At 44.1% G+C, this 20,487-nt stretch overlaps 1 protein-coding gene across 1 annotated transcript; it reads right to left on the bottom strand.

Annotated features, from left to right (window-relative positions):
* Nucleotides 1–1,960: 1,960 nt before the first annotated feature.
* On the bottom strand, nt 1,961–7,453 carry TTC32 (tetratricopeptide repeat domain 32). Its single transcript, XM_056856261.1, has 3 exons — nt 7,317–7,453; nt 3,560–3,726; nt 1,961–2,121 (listed from the first exon to the last, which is right to left on the bottom strand). Exons 1-3 carry the CDS (start codon nt 7,451–7,453, stop codon nt 1,994–1,996), a joined length of 432 nt encoding a protein of 143 aa, XP_056712239.1. The 3' UTR covers nt 1,961–1,993.
* Nucleotides 7,454–20,487: the final 13,034 nt, after the last annotated feature.

Below are 20,487 nucleotides of genomic sequence, written 5' to 3'. Positions count from 1 at the left end.
AGTTGGAAGGCATCCTTATAATACAGCTCTGTAGACTTGCAGACAGGGAAGGGCCCATTTGTATCTAACCCTTTGTTCTTCACAGGGGGACATGCTCTTCACAAAAGTGCAGGGCAGGGGCATATCTTGCAAGAAAATCTCTGTCACTGTTCATTACATAAAGCTAAAGAAGGCCAGGATGACACTCAAGTCTTTCATGCATGGCTGTTTCACTCGCCGTCACCCCTTGACGACTTCGGGTCTTTGTGTTGATTATGCATGCCATTTCCAACTGTCAGAGGTCGCCTGACTCCCCCTGCATTTCCCCACATTTTGCCCGTGTTTTCAGAGACTTGTTTTATCTCTAATGTGAAAACACGGACAAGATGCGGGACAGCGAGGCGATCTCTGACGGTCGAAACGGCATGCATAATCAACAAAGAGACCCAAAGTCAATGGAGGAGTGACAGCAAGTGAAACAGCCATGCGTTTAAGAAAAGACCTTAATATAAAGCAGCTTTATCAAGATGACTAAGTCCGATTGGTCTACCATCTACTCTGACCAGCAGCAGTTTTCCTAAGTCTCAGACAGCGGTCTCTCTTGTCACCCACTACCAGATATTTTAACTGGATAGTGAACCTGGTACCATAGCTCCTTAAAGACATTCTTAGTCTATTATTGTGAGGATAGAAACAGATGGACAACAGATATGCTGTCTTGAAAGCTGTGGACCACGGATATGATAAATACAGAAGATTTGGTTTTTCTCTACTGCAAGGGGTCTCAAAGCAGCTCACAATTGCCTTCCCCACAAGAGAGTTCTGAGAGGACTGTGACTGGCTCAAGGTCACCCAGTAGGCTTCATCTGGAGGAGTGGGGAATCGAACCCAGTTCTCCAGATTAGAGTCTGCCTTTCTTAACCACTACATCATGCTGACTGTCTCTCTAGTCTAGAGGCTATTTATTGCACCATCCATGTAAATGGCTCTTTTATGAGCGGTGGGCTCTGATCTAGAGAACCGGGCTTGATTCCCCACTCCTCCACGAGTGGTGGACCCTAATCTGGTGAACTGGATTTGTTTCCCCATTTGTACATATGAAGCCAGCTGGGTGACCTTGGGCTAGTCACTCTCTCAGTCTCAGTCCCACCTACCTCACAGGGTGTCTATTGTGGGGAAGGGAAGGTGGTCGTAAGCTAGTTTGATTCTTCCTTAAGTGGTAGAGAAAGTCGGCATATAAAAACCAACTCTTCTTCTTCATCAAGGCCATTGGGTACGTCAGACGGAATTTGATGTTGGTTTCCCTAGTTCAGTCCAACTGTATTACTGAGGGCAGTTTTACCAATTAATTCAAGGACTTCAAACTAGAATCTAAGTTGTTTTTCCTGTGCTTCTCCAGGCAAGTTGTGTCTTTCTCCTTTACATGAGCTGCAGACTGTTCAGAGTTTAGAAGATGGGTTAATGTGGTCTATTATGATCTAGTCTCTTAGGACTAAAATGCATATTTGGACCAGGAAAGGTACACTCCAGCCAAGTTAAGCACTTTTGAGCTTCATGGGTTTAAATGGGAAAGACTGGAGCATGTGTGCAACTTTCCTGGATTGTGACCTAAGATTTCAAGCTTTTGTAAAGTATAGTATTTTTTAAGGACACAACAAAGGATTTATTTCTGTAATTTTAATGGCTTGTCAGGGTTAGTATTCTTTACTAAACACATGTGTTATATACAAAGCTTACATTATAAACCATTTTAGCTTACAGTGAATAGCATCTCAAGATTCATAACTGTGCTTTTGTTCAGCCTAGCTATTGCAGAAATTCTACTATATATATACAATTTACATTTTAATTATAGCACATACACTTATTTATTATGATGATTTTTTTTTCTTTTTAGGGCCAGAGGTAAAATAAAGGAAGGGGGTGAATAGAAAAGAGTATTTGCGTTATCACTTTTTCAGACAATCAAGTCGCAAGTCCAGAAAACATGATTTCCAGCAACAGCAGTATATTTTTAATAGCCTCTTTTTTGTTTTTCTTCTTTAGCCTTGATAGTTTGCTTCAAACTCAAAGAAGCATCTTCAAAGTTGGGGTTTAGCTCTAGAACTTTCTTGAAGTCCTTCAGGGCTTCATCGAAGTATCCTGATTCCAAAAGATGGGAAGAGACACATATTTTTTTTTTGGCAATAGCAAATATTTCTATGAAAAGACACAACCTGTTAAGAGCTGCAAACTCAACTCTACACCCCCCTCCAATTCTGAATGCATCTCAGACCCTGTCCCCCAGTTCTGCTCTACCTGGTGTGATCTCCAGATCAGAGTCCACTGCTCCAAACAACTACACCACACTGGCTCCCACCACACTTAACCACTACACCACACTGGTTGCAATCCTCTAAATACTTACTGGCACACAAATCCAATGAATAAAGAGATTAAATATTTATTTTAGTTCACTGCTTCCTTGCCTATACTGAGTATTCCATCTCACGGAACACAATAATTAGTAATGCTTATCTAATTTATAAGAGAGCCAGGGCAGTGTAGTGGTTAAGGTGTCGCACTAGGACCAGAGAAACCCAGGATCAAATCCCCACTCACGCCATGGAAGCTTCGGCTAGTATTTGGATGGAGACCTCCAAGGAATACCAGGGTCATGAAATAAGGTTTGGCCTTGGTCAGTATTTGGAGGGGAGACTACCAAGGAATGCCAGGGTTACCACACAGAGGCAGGCAATGGCAAAACTACTTCCGAAAGTCTCTTGCCTTGAAAACCCCACTGGGTTGCCATAAGTCAGCTATGTCTGGACGGGGAAAAAAATCTAAAGGCAAAATGATGTCAAGAATATCACTGTGCTATTTTACCTGATTCAGGGAGGGCAGCCATATACAATGCTTGAGTAATCTATCTGAGTAGTGACACTCTGCAGCACTACAGGGAGCAGAGACCGATTATTAGCTACAGGTCCACAGTTGGTAATGGTGGCTGACAACCAGCACTGGGAAGAATCGCCCTCTGCTGAACCCAGGTTGCCAATAGCTTCCAGGCCCCCCATTACATTTCATCGTTTTATTGTTTAAAAAGAACTTGCAAAAAAAAAAAAAAACAGGTGGGGCAGCGGCTGTCAGCCTGGCTCTGTTCAATCCCCGAAGTCTGAAACTGACCAAACACTCATTGTGGAAATGACCAAATAAGCAGCATTCCCTGAGAAAAACAAAAATGGCATCAAGGGGAGGGGTTGGATGAAGGCGGGAGAAGTGAGAATAGGCATGGGGAGAGAAACCCAAAGTTAAACCTATGTACAGAAGTGGCAGCGATTTGCATTGAGTTAGTCTCTAAGTAGACAAAAAACTTGTGGCAGAACAGCATCCTAAAACTGCAGGGAAAGTGCGAGGTGGGAGCGAAGTGACTTCTGGAAAGTAGAAAAATCATGCACAATTCCAACAAAGCCCCAAAGTAGTCCGGCGGTGATCAAGAAGCTAACTACACATGCATAAATGGCCTTAGTCCACTTTACCAAGTGACAGATTATGACAAAGAATTGTATGGAGGAAAATTATTAAAACATTGTTTCCATACCTAGCCTATATAATATTAAACCTCTGTTATAATATGGTACTTCAAAATCAGGCTGGGCTTCTATGGCTGATGTGTAATCATCCATTGCTTCATAGAAATCGACTCTCAGGTACTTGATCTGTCCCCTGTTGTTAAACGCAGTTGCAACATCTCGACTGCCGCATTTGCTTGTTGACAGAAAGTGGGGGGGAAAGTTAAATATGATTCATGAGACGTTTCTGCACCAAAAAAACAAAAAAAAACACTTGTGTTGCTTTAATTCAACATGCCATGGAGCACATCTTTCAGAAGAAAATGAAGAGACAGATTAAGTCAAGTAATACATAGGCAGTCCTTTCTTCAAATTAAGCACCGCAATTACTTAGACCCACCATGGTAATAGAAAGGCAGTCTTGTGCACTGGTTAGTGCCAGATGAGCATCTGGGAGACCAGGTTTGAATCCCCACACTGCCATGGAAGCTCACTTGGGCCAGTAACACACTCTCAGCCTAACCTACCTCACAGGGTTGTTGTGAGGATAAAATGGAGGAGAATTATGTAAGCCACTCTGTGTCCCCGTTGGGGAGAAAGGTGGGATGTAAATGAAGTAAGTAAAGTGGTCAAACTGTGAGGATGGCATTGTTGTACAAATGATTTGTTCCGCAAAAGGCTCAGGGAAAGGCCCTTGCTACTACACAAACATGGGGGTGGGGGTCCTGTGCCCAGAGCTTCCAGTAATTTTTTTAAACTTAATTTTCAAGCGCACAGAATCCCAAGTGAAAATGTAGTAAAGCCTTTAGTTGGCACTTTCTAAAGATTCCTATTTTTTAAGCTCTATAAAAAAATGTATATTGTTTAATGTACACTTTTTATAGAGATGGAAAAATAGGAATGATCCTATCTCGGAATTCATCAATCCAAAACAAAAAGTCCGTTTTTCCAAACGTATCTGTATACATTTTCATAATGTAGATAAACAGTGTTGAGTGCTGCATTTGGCAGTGATCATCTGAGCTCTTGCAGCATCCCCATCATACACAGATTAAGCTGTTCTCTAAAACACTGTTTCCCAACCTGTGGGTCAGGACACAAAAGTGGGTCGCAAGGCCTCTAAAAGTGGGTCACGGGCCAGCCCTCCCTAATGGGGACTCTGGCCTTTTGAATTGTTTTCTTTCTCTCCTCTTCCTCCCTTCCCGCTTCTCACATTCTCATCTGTCTCTTCCTTTGGAACAATAATAAAGGGGGAAACCATTCATCCAGCAACTAGTAACTTTATGTAACCAGAAGAGGGAGGGAAGGTGGCATGGTTTTGGTACAGCCCGATCTTGGAAGCTAAGCAGGGTTGATACTTGGAAGGGAGACCACCAAGGAAGACTCTGCAGAGGAAGGCAATGGCAAACCGCCTCCCCTTCTTACTTGCCTTCAAAGCACCTTGCTGGAGCTGCTATAAGTCGGTTGCAACTTGACTGCAGTTTACACAGGCAGTAACCTGAAGAATTGGGTGTGGGGGAGCTGGAGAGTGCGAGGGGAACTGGAGAGTGCACTGGAAAAAGCAGAGGAGGAGAAAAAGAGGCACATGGATGCAGGGCGTAATGTTGTGACCTCAAATAAAGGCCTTGAAGGTATTCACAAAATACTCAGGCGTCCCATAAAGAAAACAACTTACTTTATTGGCATCTCTGAAAATCTCAACACAGAAGGCTGCCAAATGGTATCAGCCAGCAAAGGGTGACAACAACTGAGTGCTGAGAAATCATCAAGGTAATAAATACTCTACAGGTGTGCTGCGAGATGACCTCTACTTAGAGACATTACATCACATCTCCCACTTACAAAAAAAAACAATCATCAAGGTGTGTATCTTTCTTGCAAAAAGACAGGTCTGTCATGAGACCAACAAAGAAGACTCTGCAGAGAATGGTAAACCACCTCTGCTTCTCACTTGCCTTCAAAGCCCCTCGCTGGAGCTGCCATAAGTAGGGTCGCTAGGTCCCTCTTCGCCACCAGTGGGAGGTTTTTGGGGTGGAGCCTGAGGAGGGCGAAGTTTGGAGAGTGGAGGGGCTTTTCTCCAGGTGAACTGATCTCTATCGGCTGGAGATCAGTTGTAATAGCAGGATGTCGCCAGCTACTACCTGGAGGTTGTAGGAAAAAGGCACCTCTATGCTAGTACCTAGGTTTGGAAATCAGCATAGATGCGAAAAGATTCAACAAAGTGCAAAATTTATAATGCTACACTTTTTGTATCCCTGTGTGGAACTGGTTGGCGTTGGTCAAAAAATATTTCTGGCAGTTGAACTTGAAGTAAGAATAAGTTGTTTTGGGGGACCGAAGAAGAGATTAATATAAGAAATCGAAACGGCCGTATCCCCATCGGTCTGTGTCTTCACTTCGTAGAAACCTTCATGGGACCACTGTTGACTGTGTACACTCACCTTTTGAAGGATTACTGAACACTTACTTTTTGAAGGACTGTATACCTTTCTGACTATATATGTTGGTCTTGGACTGCTTTTGGATGGTGCACTTGTGTATACTGTTTGTATTATATCTGTTTATATAACCTGTTGTGTTTAGTGTTATCGTGTAGCATTATACATTTTGCACTTTGTTGAATCTTTTTGCATCTATGCTGACTACCTGGAGGTTGGCAGCCCTAGCCATAAATCGGTTGCAGCTTGACTGCACTTTACATATATAGTAACCTGAAGAATGGGAAAGCTGGAGAATGGGTGGGAGCTGTTCAGCACACTGGCATGTGGGTGAGCAGGCTCCGTCTCAGTGCTGCTCCTTCGGCGGCCCAACCTTTTGGTCTAAGGCTGGATTGCAACCTCCGTAGGTAAACCTCCACATGCTTTAGAACGCCACTTGTTTGGGGGCAGCGACACCCTTATGTGGGTCTTTCAAAAACATCCGGTTGCCCACTGGAGAAAATGGAGATGCTGCGTCAGGTGATGGGTCACTTTTTAAGGTGGGTGGAGGGTCAAAAGGGTATTTTTGCTTTGTGGAACTTTATAACTTTGTATAATTATAATTGATACTCTTTTGTATTTTCTTTTTATGTTTTTGGTAATCATTGTATTTGTTTTGTTTTGTTTGGTATTATAAAAATAAAAAAAAATAAAAAAAAGAGAGAAAATGGAGATGCTGGACTAGATGGATGCCAAGGTCCCATTTTGCCCTGGGGGTCAAAAAATATGGGCCAGCCCTGGATGGGGTCACCATAACAAATTTGGATTTGTGGGTCACCATACCAAAAAAAAAAAAAAAAGGTTGGGAACCATTCTGTAAGCCATGCATGCACAAAAAGCTTCCTTTGCAAAACTTTCGGGCTTTTGTTAAAAAACGAGTGAACAACGGAGCCAGAACATGCTGACAACCAGATTGTGCCGTTCAAGGGTTTTAAATAACGTGTATAGTAACTTATATGTATTGCCCTTTGGAGGTATATTGTTGTTTTATCTCTGTCTTTTGGTATGCCAATCAAGGTTAATGAAATGAAAATGAAATGAAATAATTTGTATAAGATTTGTAATAATTGCAAAAAAAATTATATATAAAAAAAGATTTGTAATAATTGTTTTTTTAAATGCAAAGGTTCGTTTTAAGACAAGGGCAGGTTTTATCCCGACAAATAACAGCACTTCATTCCCTCCCGTAAAACTCTCAGCAGAGGTCTCAATTCCCTCGTTATTCCTGCTCTCGTTCTCGAGCGCCCCTACTGGCGTCACTTGGTTTGACCGTCGACCACCCCCGTTTTTTTTAAAGAAATGGGATTACCTCAAACCGGAGCATGCGCAGTGCTGGATGTAGCGGCCGTAGAGGTTTTCGGCGCTCTCGAAGCGCCGCTCCTCGAAGCGCGAGTGCGCCGCCGCTAGCAAATCCCGAGCGACGTCAGCACTTGGTTCTCGGTCCATATTGTCCCGCGGATGTGACTGAGGAGGGAGGATACGAAGTCGTCTCAGCGGCGGTCGCTCGTCGCTATCACCAAGCTCCACCCCCCTCTTAGAGGGGAGAGACGGGGGGGGTGAATGGAACTTTTGGGGACGGGGCCCGCGCGCGCTGCTTTCCGCCGCGGAGGGAAACGCGCCGCTTGCCTTCCTCGGATGACGTCAGCGGGGAGGTCTCCCTGCGCGCTGGTTCCTCTAGGGGGCGCCAAAGACGTTGTCTTCTGAAAAGCATTGAGCGATTGCAGGTGTTATTTTTCCAGGCAGCTGCTGATGACGGGCGCGTGGGTGCTTTTAGCAGACCACTGAATGCTAGTACATGTAGACAGTAAAAATAAGCAGGAATCGATTAGCACCAGAAAGACTAACAATTTTTTTTATATAATTTTTTTTAAAAAAAAATTTTAATTGAATCACATACAATTTCAATATTATCATCTTCAAATAAGACACAGGGTCTTATTCCAAGTCACTGAAAGACTGGACAATTCTACCAACTATTTTGTCATTGCACAGAGAAGCCATTGAAATTCATCAACATCAGCACAACTTTAACAGAAAAGAAGAGAGTTTAAGAATGAATAAGGCTTGGCTTCCTGTCCCGAAAACCTCCAGACTAACAAAGACTACAGTCCACAATAGCCATGCGGATTAGCTTTGGATTGCACACATTATCAGATCACTTCAGGATACAATGGTTCCATATTAACATACCACACCCTCATTAGCACATTATCTTGATACTTACAGGACAATGATTAGCACATTACCTTGGATACTTTTTGCAGGACAGTGATTCAGCTCAACCCAACCCCTTTCTGACTATGTATTACTCTTCCTACACACTTGACACTGAGAGACAATGTCCTTCAGTGTTACTCCTCCGAAGATGCCTGCCACAGCTGCTGGCGAAACGTCAGGAAAGAAAATACCAACACCACGGTTACACAGCCTGGATAACCCACAAGAACCAATGAACTCTGACCGTGAAAGCCTTGGACAATATCATCTTCAAAGTTTCATAATTTAAAACAATTTCAATCTAATCAGCCTAATCTATATTATAACTTTTCTTAACTTCCCCTCTCCCCTCCTCTATCAGTTTAATATCTATATAATCCCCTCTGTATTTTTTCCCTAATTCATTATAATACATTGTATCATTTCCATCAACTCCATATCATTCTATATACTTTAATCAGTGAGTACTTCATCCTTTCTACTTTAATCAATTGAATTAGATTAAATCATAGCCTTTAATCTATCCCAAGACTAACAAAATTTTAACGCAGCTTAAGGTTTTGTGAACTGTGGTCTGCTTCTCCAGGTGCAGCATAGAGGTTTAATCACTTTTTCTTCTTCTTTTTCCAAGCCCCAGCCGACTTGTGGCGACCCCGTAGTTTTCAAGGCAAGAGACTTCAGTGGTGTTTTGCCATTGCCTGCCTGTGTGTGTAGGGTTGACAACTGGAGATCTCCAGCTATTACAACTGATCTCCAGCCGATGGAGATCAGTTCACCTGGAGAAAATGGGCGCTTTGGCAATTGGACTCTATGGCATTGAAGTCCTTCCTCTCCCCAAACTCTACCCTCCTTAGGCTCCGCCCCAAAAACCTCCTGCCAGTTGCAAAGAGGCACCTGACAACCCTATCTTTGTGGCAACCCTGGCATTCCTTGGTGGTCTCCCCTCCAAATACTGACCATGGCTAAACCCTGTTTAGCCTCAGATCTGAGTCAGGGCATCACTGGGTGGACTATATTTTAGTAAACCCTGGGACGTAACAGGTGTTAATAAACTTGGCAAAACCAGGGAAACTGCTGGTTGCTGCGACTGTGAATGGCTTCTTCCTTTTCCTTAATGATATTTCAGCTTTACATCAGTACATCTCCCCCGGTAGTCCTACATTTCATGGCCCCTTGAACATAAGAAAGGCTATGTTGGATCAGACCAAGCTCCATCAAGTCCAGCAGTCTGTTCATATAGTGGCCAACCAGGTGCCTCACAACTGCAGCAGCGTTGTCCTGCCTGCGTTCCAAAGCACCTAATATAATAGGCATGCTCTCTGATCCTGGAGAGAATAGGTATGCATCATGATCCATTTTTACTAGCAGCCAAATACAGATGGGTTCCGCATGTAGAAGAAGAAGAGTTGGTTTCTATATGGCAACTTTCTCTACCACTTATGGAAGAATCAAACTAGCTTGCAATCACCTTCCCCTCCCCACAACAGACACCCTGTGAGGTAGGTGAGGCTGAGAGAGCTCGAAGAGAGCTGTGACTAGCCCAAGGTCACCCAGCTGGCTTCGTGTGTAGGAGTGGGGAAACAAAAAAACCGGTTCCTCAGATCAGAGTCCACCGCTCCAAACCACCGTTTTAACCACTACACCACGCTGGCTCCATGTACAGTTCCTCTCTCTGATTCAACAGCAGAGGTGGGAGGGAGCTGGTTCAGGCTGATACAGAGTACCTGTAAGCAAGTGGCAATTCCCATCTTTTGCTCTGAATCTACCCTCCCTTCCAGTCCTTGCCAAGAAGGTGCCAGTAGAGTGTTATCACACATTGTACTTGTACCCTTCTTCAACAGCAGGGGCTGTCTGTGAAGAGGCATCAGCTGTTCAAGAAGGGGAGCAGGGCCCTTGATTCAGCTACCACCGCCACCACAACCACCAAGCATCTAGCAGTGAAAGGATGGGATTTTGGCTTTTGAAAGGACTCCATTCACAACTCTGCATGGTTTGTGTGTTCCTTTGGATCAGAATGCGTATCTCAAGTTTTCAAGACCTTCAGTCAAAACGACACCACTTCCCCCCAGTACTGTGCTTAGAAAAAGTGACATCAGCATAATTATTTTATGCAAATATAATTGGACTGGGGAATTTCCATTCTAAGTGCTACAGTGTCAATATTTTTTTGTTATGAAGGCTATTTTAGCACCGGTTACCCATCGCAAATTCTTTCCTTCAAGAGTCCCGATGTTTTTGGAAAACTGATCTAGCCAATATGTCGTGTATATAAAAATAAAGAATGAAGGCTTTGTAAAGTGGGGAATGACTCCAGGTAAACACAGAGGAAGACAGGACAGGCATTCATTTTGTTTGATTTTGGTTATAGACCTCATTTACACTTAGAAAGTGTGTTGCCAGTTTAAGGGTGTTTTACAGAAAGGATTCAAATTAGTTCATTTTTTATGATGAGCTGAAGATGAGAGGTTCCCATGCCCCATTTTTCCAACTGGTAAGGAGTTTCATGAGCTACTGCAGCGATCCCCAACGTGGTGCATGTGGGCACTGTGGAGCTCTCCAGTGTGTTCCCTGACATCCTTATTCGCCTTCCCTGTGCACTCCCCAAAAATGCTGCCCCCAGGGTTCTGGGTAGGATTACCAACCTCCAGGTGGTAACGGGATCTCCTGGGATTGCAACTGGGATTGCAATCCACCTGGAGCTTTGGAAGGTGGACTCCGTGGCATTAAACCCCATTGAAGTGCCTCCTCTCCCAAAACCCACCATCCCCAGACTAGCGTGGTATAGTGGTTAAGAACGGTGGTTTGGAGGACTCTAATCTGGAGAACCGGGTTTGATTCCCTACTCCTCCACATGAGCGGTGAAGGCTAATCTGGTGAACTGGGTTGGTTTCCCCAAGCCTATACATGAAGCCAGCTGGGTGACCTTGGGTTAGTCACAGTTCTCTTGGCGTTCTCTCAGCCTACCTCATAGGGTGTCTGTTGTGGGGAAGGGAAGGTGATTGTAAGCCGGTTTGATTCTCCCTTAAGTGGTAGAGAAAGTCAGTATATAAAAACTACTACTACTACTTCTCCTCCTCCTCCTCCTCCTTCTCCTCCTCCTCCTCCCCCCCCTGCTTTGGAAGGTGGACTCTATGGCATTAAACCCCATCGAAGTCCCTCCCCTCCTAAAACCCGCCATCCCCAGGCTGGCTACTCTAGTTCAGGGGACCACCTGATATTGGTGTCTACAGTATGTGAGGGAGGTAAATCAGATAATGCCCCCCTTCTGCTGAAGAAAGTGCCTTTCCACCAGCAGAAAACAATGATGGGATACAATCCCCAATATCTTCACAGCAGATGACGGGCTGTAAAACAGAGAACTTCAAGGCTACAGCATGGCTACACACACATGTCCATAAGCAATTGAATCATGAGTTCTGTCTTGGTCCGTTGAAATCAAGGGCTGAACCCAGTTGCCTGGTGTGGACCCTTTGTATACTCTGGTAAAATCGGTGCATGTATGCTCCTGTTCTTTCCAATGAAGTGAATGAGAATGTGAATGAGCTCTTCAAAGAGCTAGTGTGGTGTAGTGGGTAGAGTGGAGTTTCTAGAGGCCTAGTTCCAAGCCTAGGGTGGCCAAGCTCCCACTATGGCAGGAAACTTCCAGAGGAAACCTGGAAGTGATGTCACTCTGCTCTCGGAATCGCCAGAAACTATTGTTTTACTATAGAGTTTCTGGCAATTCCTGGAGAGGCATGATGCCACTTCCGGGTTTTCCAGCATGGTGTCGTGGTAAAGAGCAGAAGTGACGTATCACCATATTAAGAAGTCTGGCTTGGAACCTCCCCGTATTTTATGATTGCCTCTCATGGCAACCGTTTTGTGATCGGTCCCACTTCCCATGGCAGCCATTGTCTGGTGGTACCCATTAAACTTTCTCAAAATTCCAAAAGTGCCCAAAGGCTTAACAGGGTTAGAGACTCTTTGCAGTGTTAGGATGGTCAGAGAACCCTCCAGGATGTGTCAGGATGTGTCTGCCATCATGTCTTGCAGAAATCGTTACAAATGGTTCAAAAATATAGTTGAGAATTACTATGAAAACAGGAAAAAGTATGAACAAGTTAGTGAGCAATTTTTTTTTCACAGCTCAACACTACCCTCATAGTATCTCCTGGAGTGGAACACTAGCATTTTGTGTTTTTGAAAATTAAACTGTTTACTGTGGCAATGATACGTGTCCTCTGAGTCACAGACCATAACACAGGTTTCCAGACCTGGTTGCAGTTATTTCCCCAAAGTGCTTATGTATAAGGCCAGGATGCTCAGTAACGCATATTGAAGGTTGCATTGCTAGGATTGCCAACCTCCAGGTACTAGCTGGAGATCTCCCGCTATTACAGCTGATCTCCAGCCGATAGAGATCAATCCACCTGGAGAAAATGGCTGCTTTGGCAATTGGACTCTATGGCATTGAAGTCCCTCCCCTCCCCAAACCCCGCCCTCCTCAGGCTCCGCCCCCAAAACATCCCACCAGTTGCGAAAAGGGAACTGGCAATCCTATGTATTGCACTTAGCACCACTCTATGGAATACTTCACAGTTCCCAGGCTCATTTTCAGAATCCTAGCAAGACTGAGAAAAACCGCACACTCGACGGGTCACATTTACGAATCCCACTGGTTTATTAAGCACAGCGGCCCATTATTCTAGCAACAGCAAACAGTCAAGTAAAAAGCACACAAAACACATCATATTGCCTCAACAGAAAGCTCCAAGGTGGCCATTCATTCCTTCAGAGGTAAGGGCCTTGATGGATGTTCCCTAGGGTTGCCAACCTCCAGGTAGTAGCTGGAGATCTCCTGGTATTACAACTGATCCCCAGCCGATAGAGATCAGTTCACCTAGAGAAAATGGCCGCTTTGGCAGTTGGACTCTATGACATTGAAGTCATAGCAACAAACAAAATCCAGATAAGAAACACAATTTGAATAGGCACATTGAATGCTTGGTACATAGTAGGAAGAAGATGGCGGAAGCCATCGTTACCATCTATAAGAAACCACTGCCAGCCTCAGGATTTGGATCCAAAGATCTGTATGTATTCAGATACATGCATGGATCTTGCATAGGGTTGCCAGGTCCCCCCTGGCCAGGAGCAGGGGATCGGGGGGGTAGGGTTGCCAGATCCAGGTTGGGGAACTCCTGGAGTTTTGGGGATGGAGCCTTGGGAGGACAGAGACCTCAGTGGGGTACAATGCCATAGAGTCCATCCCCTGAAGCATCCCCAAAGCTGGAGAGCCAGTGTGGTATAGTGGTTAAGAGCAGTGGACTCTAATCTGGAGAACCAGGTTTGATTCCCCGCTCCTCTGTTGTGCGGGGAGGAAGGGAATGAGATTGTAAACTGGTTTGAGTCTCCTTAATAGAGAAAATTAGCATATAAAAACCAACTCTTCTTCCATTTTCTCTAGGAGAACTGATCTCTGTAGTCTGGAGATGAGCTGTAATTCCAGGGGATCCACCTGGAGGCTGGCATCTTGCACCTGTGGAGTGTCTGCTCATTTCCTTTGCATTTAGGAACAGGGCGTCCTCCATTTTGATGGAGCTTTAGTGAACAAGGCAACTCCAGGCAGACATCAGGGCTCCCAGACATGCAGACCGTCTCTGATAGCTCTCTCACGTACAAAACTGATTTTAAAATTAAGGGTAGCTTCAAAAGCGGTTGTGGTGTAGCATGGGTATTGGAAGAAATAAAAAAAATCACCAGACAAGCACATTGTGTGGGCCTGATCTAGAGTTGCCAACCTCCAGGTGGTGGGTAGAGATCTGCTATTACAACTGATCTCCAGGTGACGGAGATCAGTTAACCGGGAGAAAATGGCCACTTTGGAAGCTGGACTCTATGGCATTATACTCCATTGAAGCCCCTTCCCTCCCCAATCACTGCCATCCCCAGGCTCCACCTCCAGAATCTCCAGGTATTTCCCAACCTGGTGCTGGCAACCCTAGCCTGATCATATTCTTGGGTCCCAGACAAAGCATGGGTATGATAAGTAAGTGGCTAATGTAATTGGCCTCTGTCCTACCATTCTGCTCAGCCAAGTTTGAAAGCCTTTTTCCATCCCAAGGAGGCTTTCTCCAATTTAAGTGGCATTTTGAAGGGGAGGAGAATGCTAGCAAGCAGGCCACCATCTGCTAGAGGAACAGAAAGCCAAGGGACCATATGAATTAACATAGAACGACATTATGAGAAACTGATGTGAAATCTGCTACATGCTTTTTTCTTCCCTTAGGAATGCATCGAACATGATGCAATATTTGTATCTAAGTTATTATAATGAAACTGAACAAAAACTGGAACATTAAAACATTGGGTAATGCAAAAACATTTTTTAAAAAACTGCTTTTCAGTTTTCTATAAAACTGGCAGGCTGTCTCTGACAGGAATTTTACAGGATGCGCATAAAACAAAAATGTTGAGTCTTTGGCTATGTTTATGACAGAGCAGTGAAAGACTTGCTTGTTAAAGCTAAACTAGTGAGACTACAAAAATCTTTCAGGATTCAAGAATGCAAATAGTCCTAGTCTCAGGTATTTACCTTTCTAAGAAGGTGATGGATATACTGCAATTTTTATACATGACGTATAGATGCGAGCAAGAGAAATGAGCAATCATACACTCAGTGCAGCTTCTTCTCCCACTAAAGATTAAGACAAAGGAGGTATTTGTTTCTTCATAATTTAAAAGTGTGTGGATTCCTAGTAGTAGAGTCCAGCAATAATCCAAGGGCCAATTTTTTTATGGTTCTAGGGTTGCCATAGGATTGCCAACCACCAGGTAATTGGCACAGGAAGAAATCAGTACAATAATACAAAAAGTGTATATTGTGTTTCAAAACATTTCAACAAGTACAATGGACTACAACAAGTGACAATAAACGATATATGCTTAATGAAGATTTTGCGATCATTTATACATGTACCTGATGGACTTTTAAAAATATTTTTCTATATACCGGTACTAAGAAGATTCTACTATTTACAGACTGTACTATTCATAGACTGCATCAAACACGTTTTGTATATTTTGTATATATCGTTTATTGTCACTTGTTGTAGTCCATTGTACTTGTTGAAATGTTTTGAAACACAATATACAATTTTTGTATTATTGTACTGATTTCTTCCCGTGCCAGTTTCCAAACCTGACGGTATTAGCACGGAGGTGCTCTTTTCTTGTTTTGCTAACCACCAGGTAATAGCTGGAGATCTCCTGCTATAATAACTGATCTCCAGCTGACAGAGATCAGTTCACCTGGAGAAAAATGGCCGCTTTGGCAATTGGACTCTATGGCATTGAAGTCCCTCCCCATACCCCGCCATCCTCAGGCTCCGCCCCAAAAACCTCCCACCGATGGCAAAGAGGGACCTGGCAACCCTAGGTTGCCAGCCTCTAGGTGGGGTCTGGCTTCCTTCTGGAATTACCACGGATCTTCATACTACAGAGATCAGTTCCCATGGAGAAAATGGCTGCTTTGAGAGGGTCGTACAGTCCCTCCTTCACCCAAACCCCACCCTTTCCAGGCTCTACCCCAACATATCTCCAGAAATTTCCTAACCCAGAGTTAGCTACCCTATGTGGCTCCAAGAGATGGGTAGAAATGCTGGAGTGCCCACTGTGTTCAGCTCACATCCTGCTTGCTGGTCTTGACCAGGGAGCCGATTGTTCAGTGAGCTGTTTGGAAGCATCCGTATAAATACAGGTGTATCCATGTTGTACTATTATCTTGCTTTCTCGCACATTTTGGAAAGCATGATGCCAGTTGTCAACTTCTTCTTGCGGCAGTCACCACCAGAGGTTTTTAAACAATTGAAATGGGCCTATTTCAGCAATGTGTTTGCATTATTTTTATCGTTTGTGGATATTCCTGGTGTAGGGTTGCCAACCTCCAGATACTAGCTGGAGATCTCCTGCTATTACAACTGATCTCCAGCCAATAGAGATCAGTTCACTTGGAGAAAATGGACGCTTTCGCAATTGAACTCTATGGCATTGAAGTCTGTACCCTCCCCAAACCCCACCCTCCTCAGGCTCCACCCCAAAAACCTCCTGCCGGTGGCAAAGAGGGACCTGGCAACCCTATCCTGGTGTCATGGCATAATAGTACTGGTTGCCGGAAACGTTTTTAAAGAACAAATGGAGGTATACTTTCCTGATTTAAGCCAATAGAGGGAGAAACACTATTAACTCACTGACTGCCATGCTTTTTCACAACAACCAATGATTCCTACTTCTGGAGTTCGCAGTCCTACTGCAACTGTGGCTTGAAAGGGTTCCCTTTTTATGGCTGTTTGCTATAAGCAAAGCGCCACACACAGCAGCCTATTTCCCAGGGCAGGGTAGAAGCATGCAGTAAAATGCACATACCCTTAGAAAACCTGCCTGTTCACCAAAGCCTGGGGTTGAACCAAGGGCCTTTAGAGCTTCAATCTAACAGCTATATAACCAGAAGTTATGTCACCATGTCATTGGCTGTTCTAGCATTTCCCCGAAATCTGGTCACATTTCTGCAGAACAGTAAACTTGATACTATCATTTTTATTTTATACTTTGCATCCTGTTACGGACCAGTTCAATAGTTAGGTGAGTAAAACCCAATATATCTCCTGGAAAGTTTTTATATGTCAGGAGGGTCACCTTGTGTCTGACACTCTCTTTCAGTTTAAGCTGTTCACCTGAGCAGGTCATGTTGACTCATGTTAGGGCGGAACAATCTCCCTGCCTCCAAGACCACCAGTCCTGCAAGCCAGATGTGCACATGGAAGGTATAAACTTGGACAAGGGCTGAGGCTGTCTGAGCCACAAGGGAACAGTGGGAGGAACATCACCGCTGCCAGCTACGGCTCCTAAGCTGTGATTTTTGTGCTTTTCCATTCTAGAGGAATAAACTTGGGTTTGGCCAGAGGCACAAGCCACAGGGCTCTTGGCGCTTGGCTCTTACCCTATGGTTTATGCTCTTGAATAAGCTGGATTATAGGGTACCAAACCATATTGTTAGTTATTTTGTGTTAGTTAAATGTTTTTTTTCCCTGTTGTATTTTTGTTATTTTTATTAATGTTGTAATTACTTTTGGTCCCTTCAGGGAGAAAAGCAGTGAATAAATACACAGCGTGGTGTAGTGGTTAAGAGCGGTGGACTCTGGAGAACCGGGTTTGATTCCTCACTCCTCCACATGAGCAGCGGACTCTGATCTGGAGAACCAGGTTGGATTCCCCACTTCACATGAAGCCAGCTGGGTGGCCTTGGGCTAGTCACAGCTCTCTTAGAGCTCTCTCAATCCCATCTGCCTCACAAGTTGTCTGTTGTGGGGAGAGGAAGGGAAGGAGATTGTAAATCATTTTGATTCTTCTTAAAAGGTAGGGAAAAAATGACATATAAAAAACCCTCTTCTTTTTCTTCTAAAAGCAGTGGATAAATGAACAACCTCACAGGGCTGTTATTTGGAGAAAATGGTGGAGTGGAATCATGCAAACTGCTTGGAACCTTTTTTAGAATAATTTTTAAAAACCGAACATGAGGGGAAAGAGTTCCTGTATGCTCATCTTTATTAAAATAAAAGTTACAAGATGTCAAATTGCATAAACGTATCAAGGATGAACAATGTCACACAGAAATTTCACATAGCTTTACATTCTGTAGTACACAGTTTATCCAATACAGTGCAGTTTTTTTTTCCTGTACAGGAAACTCATTTATTCAGTCTAGCCTGATAACAGAAATTTTTGTCTTAAATTGCCCAGTACTATAAAACTAGATCAAGCTATAGTCTGAAGGCACATGATTTAGCAACTTTGCTGAAGCAAAGCAGGCTGGTCTCTTCCTGAATGGGAGATCTCCAGAATGCCACCTTGAATTCCATTATGGAAGAAGGATTACATTTATAGCTACCCATACCACTTCTTCCATTGAGAGATGCAGAAGTATTTTTAAACAAGTTGAACAGCAGGTTGTCAGATGTAGAAAGAATCATCATGGTGTACCATACCAGAGGTGTCTGTGGGATTGCTAACCTCCAGGTGGTGGCTGGAGATCTCCCGCTATTACAACTGATCTCCAGGCAGCAGAGATCGGTTCACCTGGAGAAAATGGCTGCTTTGGCAATTGGATTCTATGACATTGAGGTCCCTCCCCTCTCCAAACCCTGCCTTCCTCAAGCTCCACCCCCAAAATCTCCAGGTATTTCCCAACCTGGAGCTGGCAGCCCTAGATGTCTGTCAATATAAGGGTTGTCAGATTCCCTCCTGCCCACCGGCAGGGGATAGGGGGTTAGGGTTGTCAGATCCAGGGTGGGAAACTCCTGGAGATTTGGGGATTGAGTCTGGGGAGGACAGGGACCCTACATAGAGTCCACCCTCCAACGCATCCATTTTCTCCAGGGGAACTGATCTCTGTAGTCTGGAGATGAGCTTTAATTCCAGGAAATCCCCAGGTCCCACCTGGAGGCTATATGACTTTACGTGCATCAGGATGTGATCTGGAAGGGAGGAATGTGGGGTATTTATTTTTAAGTAGAGTACACAAAGTTGCAGGGGCAATATAACAATGGCTGCAACACTGTTGGGGTCCTGCAGCAACAGCAGCAAGCACAGCAGGAATGGGCAAGAACAGGGTCCCACACGTAATGCTTGCTGCTGCCACCATCCCTCTCTGTTTCTCCATCACATGTGCGCAAAAGAGCAGCAAGACAGCAGCGGCAGCAGTTTCTCTCCCCTCCACAGCTTGGAAATTCTGCTTCCCTTTCTCAGCTGCCCTATTAGGGTACAGCTAGGGTGGCTTCAAAAATTACTGGAGATTTGGGGGGGAGTGCCTAGGGAGGGGAAAGGGTGCTGTTTGGTGATGTGATGCCATAAAGTCCACCCTCCAATGCAGCCATTTTCTCCAGGGGAACTTATCTCTGCAGTTTGGAGATCAGTTGTAATTGCAGAACTCCAGCCCCTAACTGGAGTACAGTGCGGTGGTGCTGGGAGAAGGATAGCGCCCTTTATTTAAAGGGCTATAATGGAGACAAATGGAACACAGCAGCCCCCTACCCTTTTGAAACTTAGAGCTTAGTTTTAACCCCTCCCACCCTGTGTCTTCCCTGTGAACTAGATGTTGGAATTATTTTTGATCTGGTTAGAAGGGTGAAGTTTCACAAAGCCCACAAGCTGTGCTCATAAGCAGCAGGGCCTCATGCAGACACCCACTTTAATTGTGGGAGCCTCCTGCTCTCCATGAGAGGATAAAAACCCCATGTGAAAGCACTGTAGGGTTGCCAGCTCTGAGGTGAGAAATGCCTGGAGATTTGGAGGATGGAGCCTAGGGAGGGAGGAGTTTGGAGAGAGACCTCAGCAGGGTATAATGCCATAGAGTCCGCCCTCCAAAGCAGCCATTTTCTCCAGGTGAACTGATCTTGGTTGCCTGGAGATCCATTGTAATAGTAGAAGATCTCTAGGTGCCACCTAGAGGTTGGCAACCCTAGAAAGCAGTGACTTATGTATATTCAGTATGGTAGTTCTTCAGTCAGACAATATATGCACCAACATAAACAGCAGCACTAATCAGATTTGCCGCCTAGCACCATCTTTCAGAATAATGATATTTTGATAGCTTGCTGAAGAAAATCTTGCAAAACAGGATAGCAGAATGTTGCTTTGAACTGAAGCAGGGTCTGTGTCTCTACTAGACATGCTGCCCTCTGTCCTGGTAGGTTTCTAGTTTCTTGAAGAGATCATCTAGTGGTTAGCAGTTAAGGACACAGTACCAATTTCACCATATTAACTTTACAGGTTATATACTTCTGCGCTACTACATTTCTCAAATATTTAAAAAATCAATTTTTATCCAAATATTATATTTACAAAACTTGGAAGGTCTTCACATTTTCCTCTCCTTTATATTTAATTTTTCCCAAAGTCCATGAGCCGAATTCATGAGAATTTCACAGTGCCAACCTACATAGAGTTAACATCCTTTTAAGCCTATTGACCTCAGTGCACTAAGACGGTGAAACTCTGCTCAGGATTGCACTGGGCAGCCTCCTTTCTGACCCCCAACTTCTCAAGACATTGACTTAAAAATACACTTACACTGCAATCAGTTGCATTTATTTAAAGTTAAATCTGTTGAAGATTAGGGTATTAAAATAGTGACACTGCAATCCTGCTTTTCATTACTCATGAGTAAATCCCACTAAAATGACTACTGAAAGGATTGAACTCCATACTATTTGTCCTGAACAAAACGT

This window comes from Euleptes europaea, chromosome 10, assembly GCF_029931775.1.
Source record: "Euleptes europaea isolate rEulEur1 chromosome 10, rEulEur1.hap1, whole genome shotgun sequence".
NCBI lineage: Eukaryota > Metazoa > Chordata > Lepidosauria > Squamata > Sphaerodactylidae > Euleptes > Euleptes europaea.
This window is presented reverse-complemented; position numbering and strand designations above follow the sequence as displayed.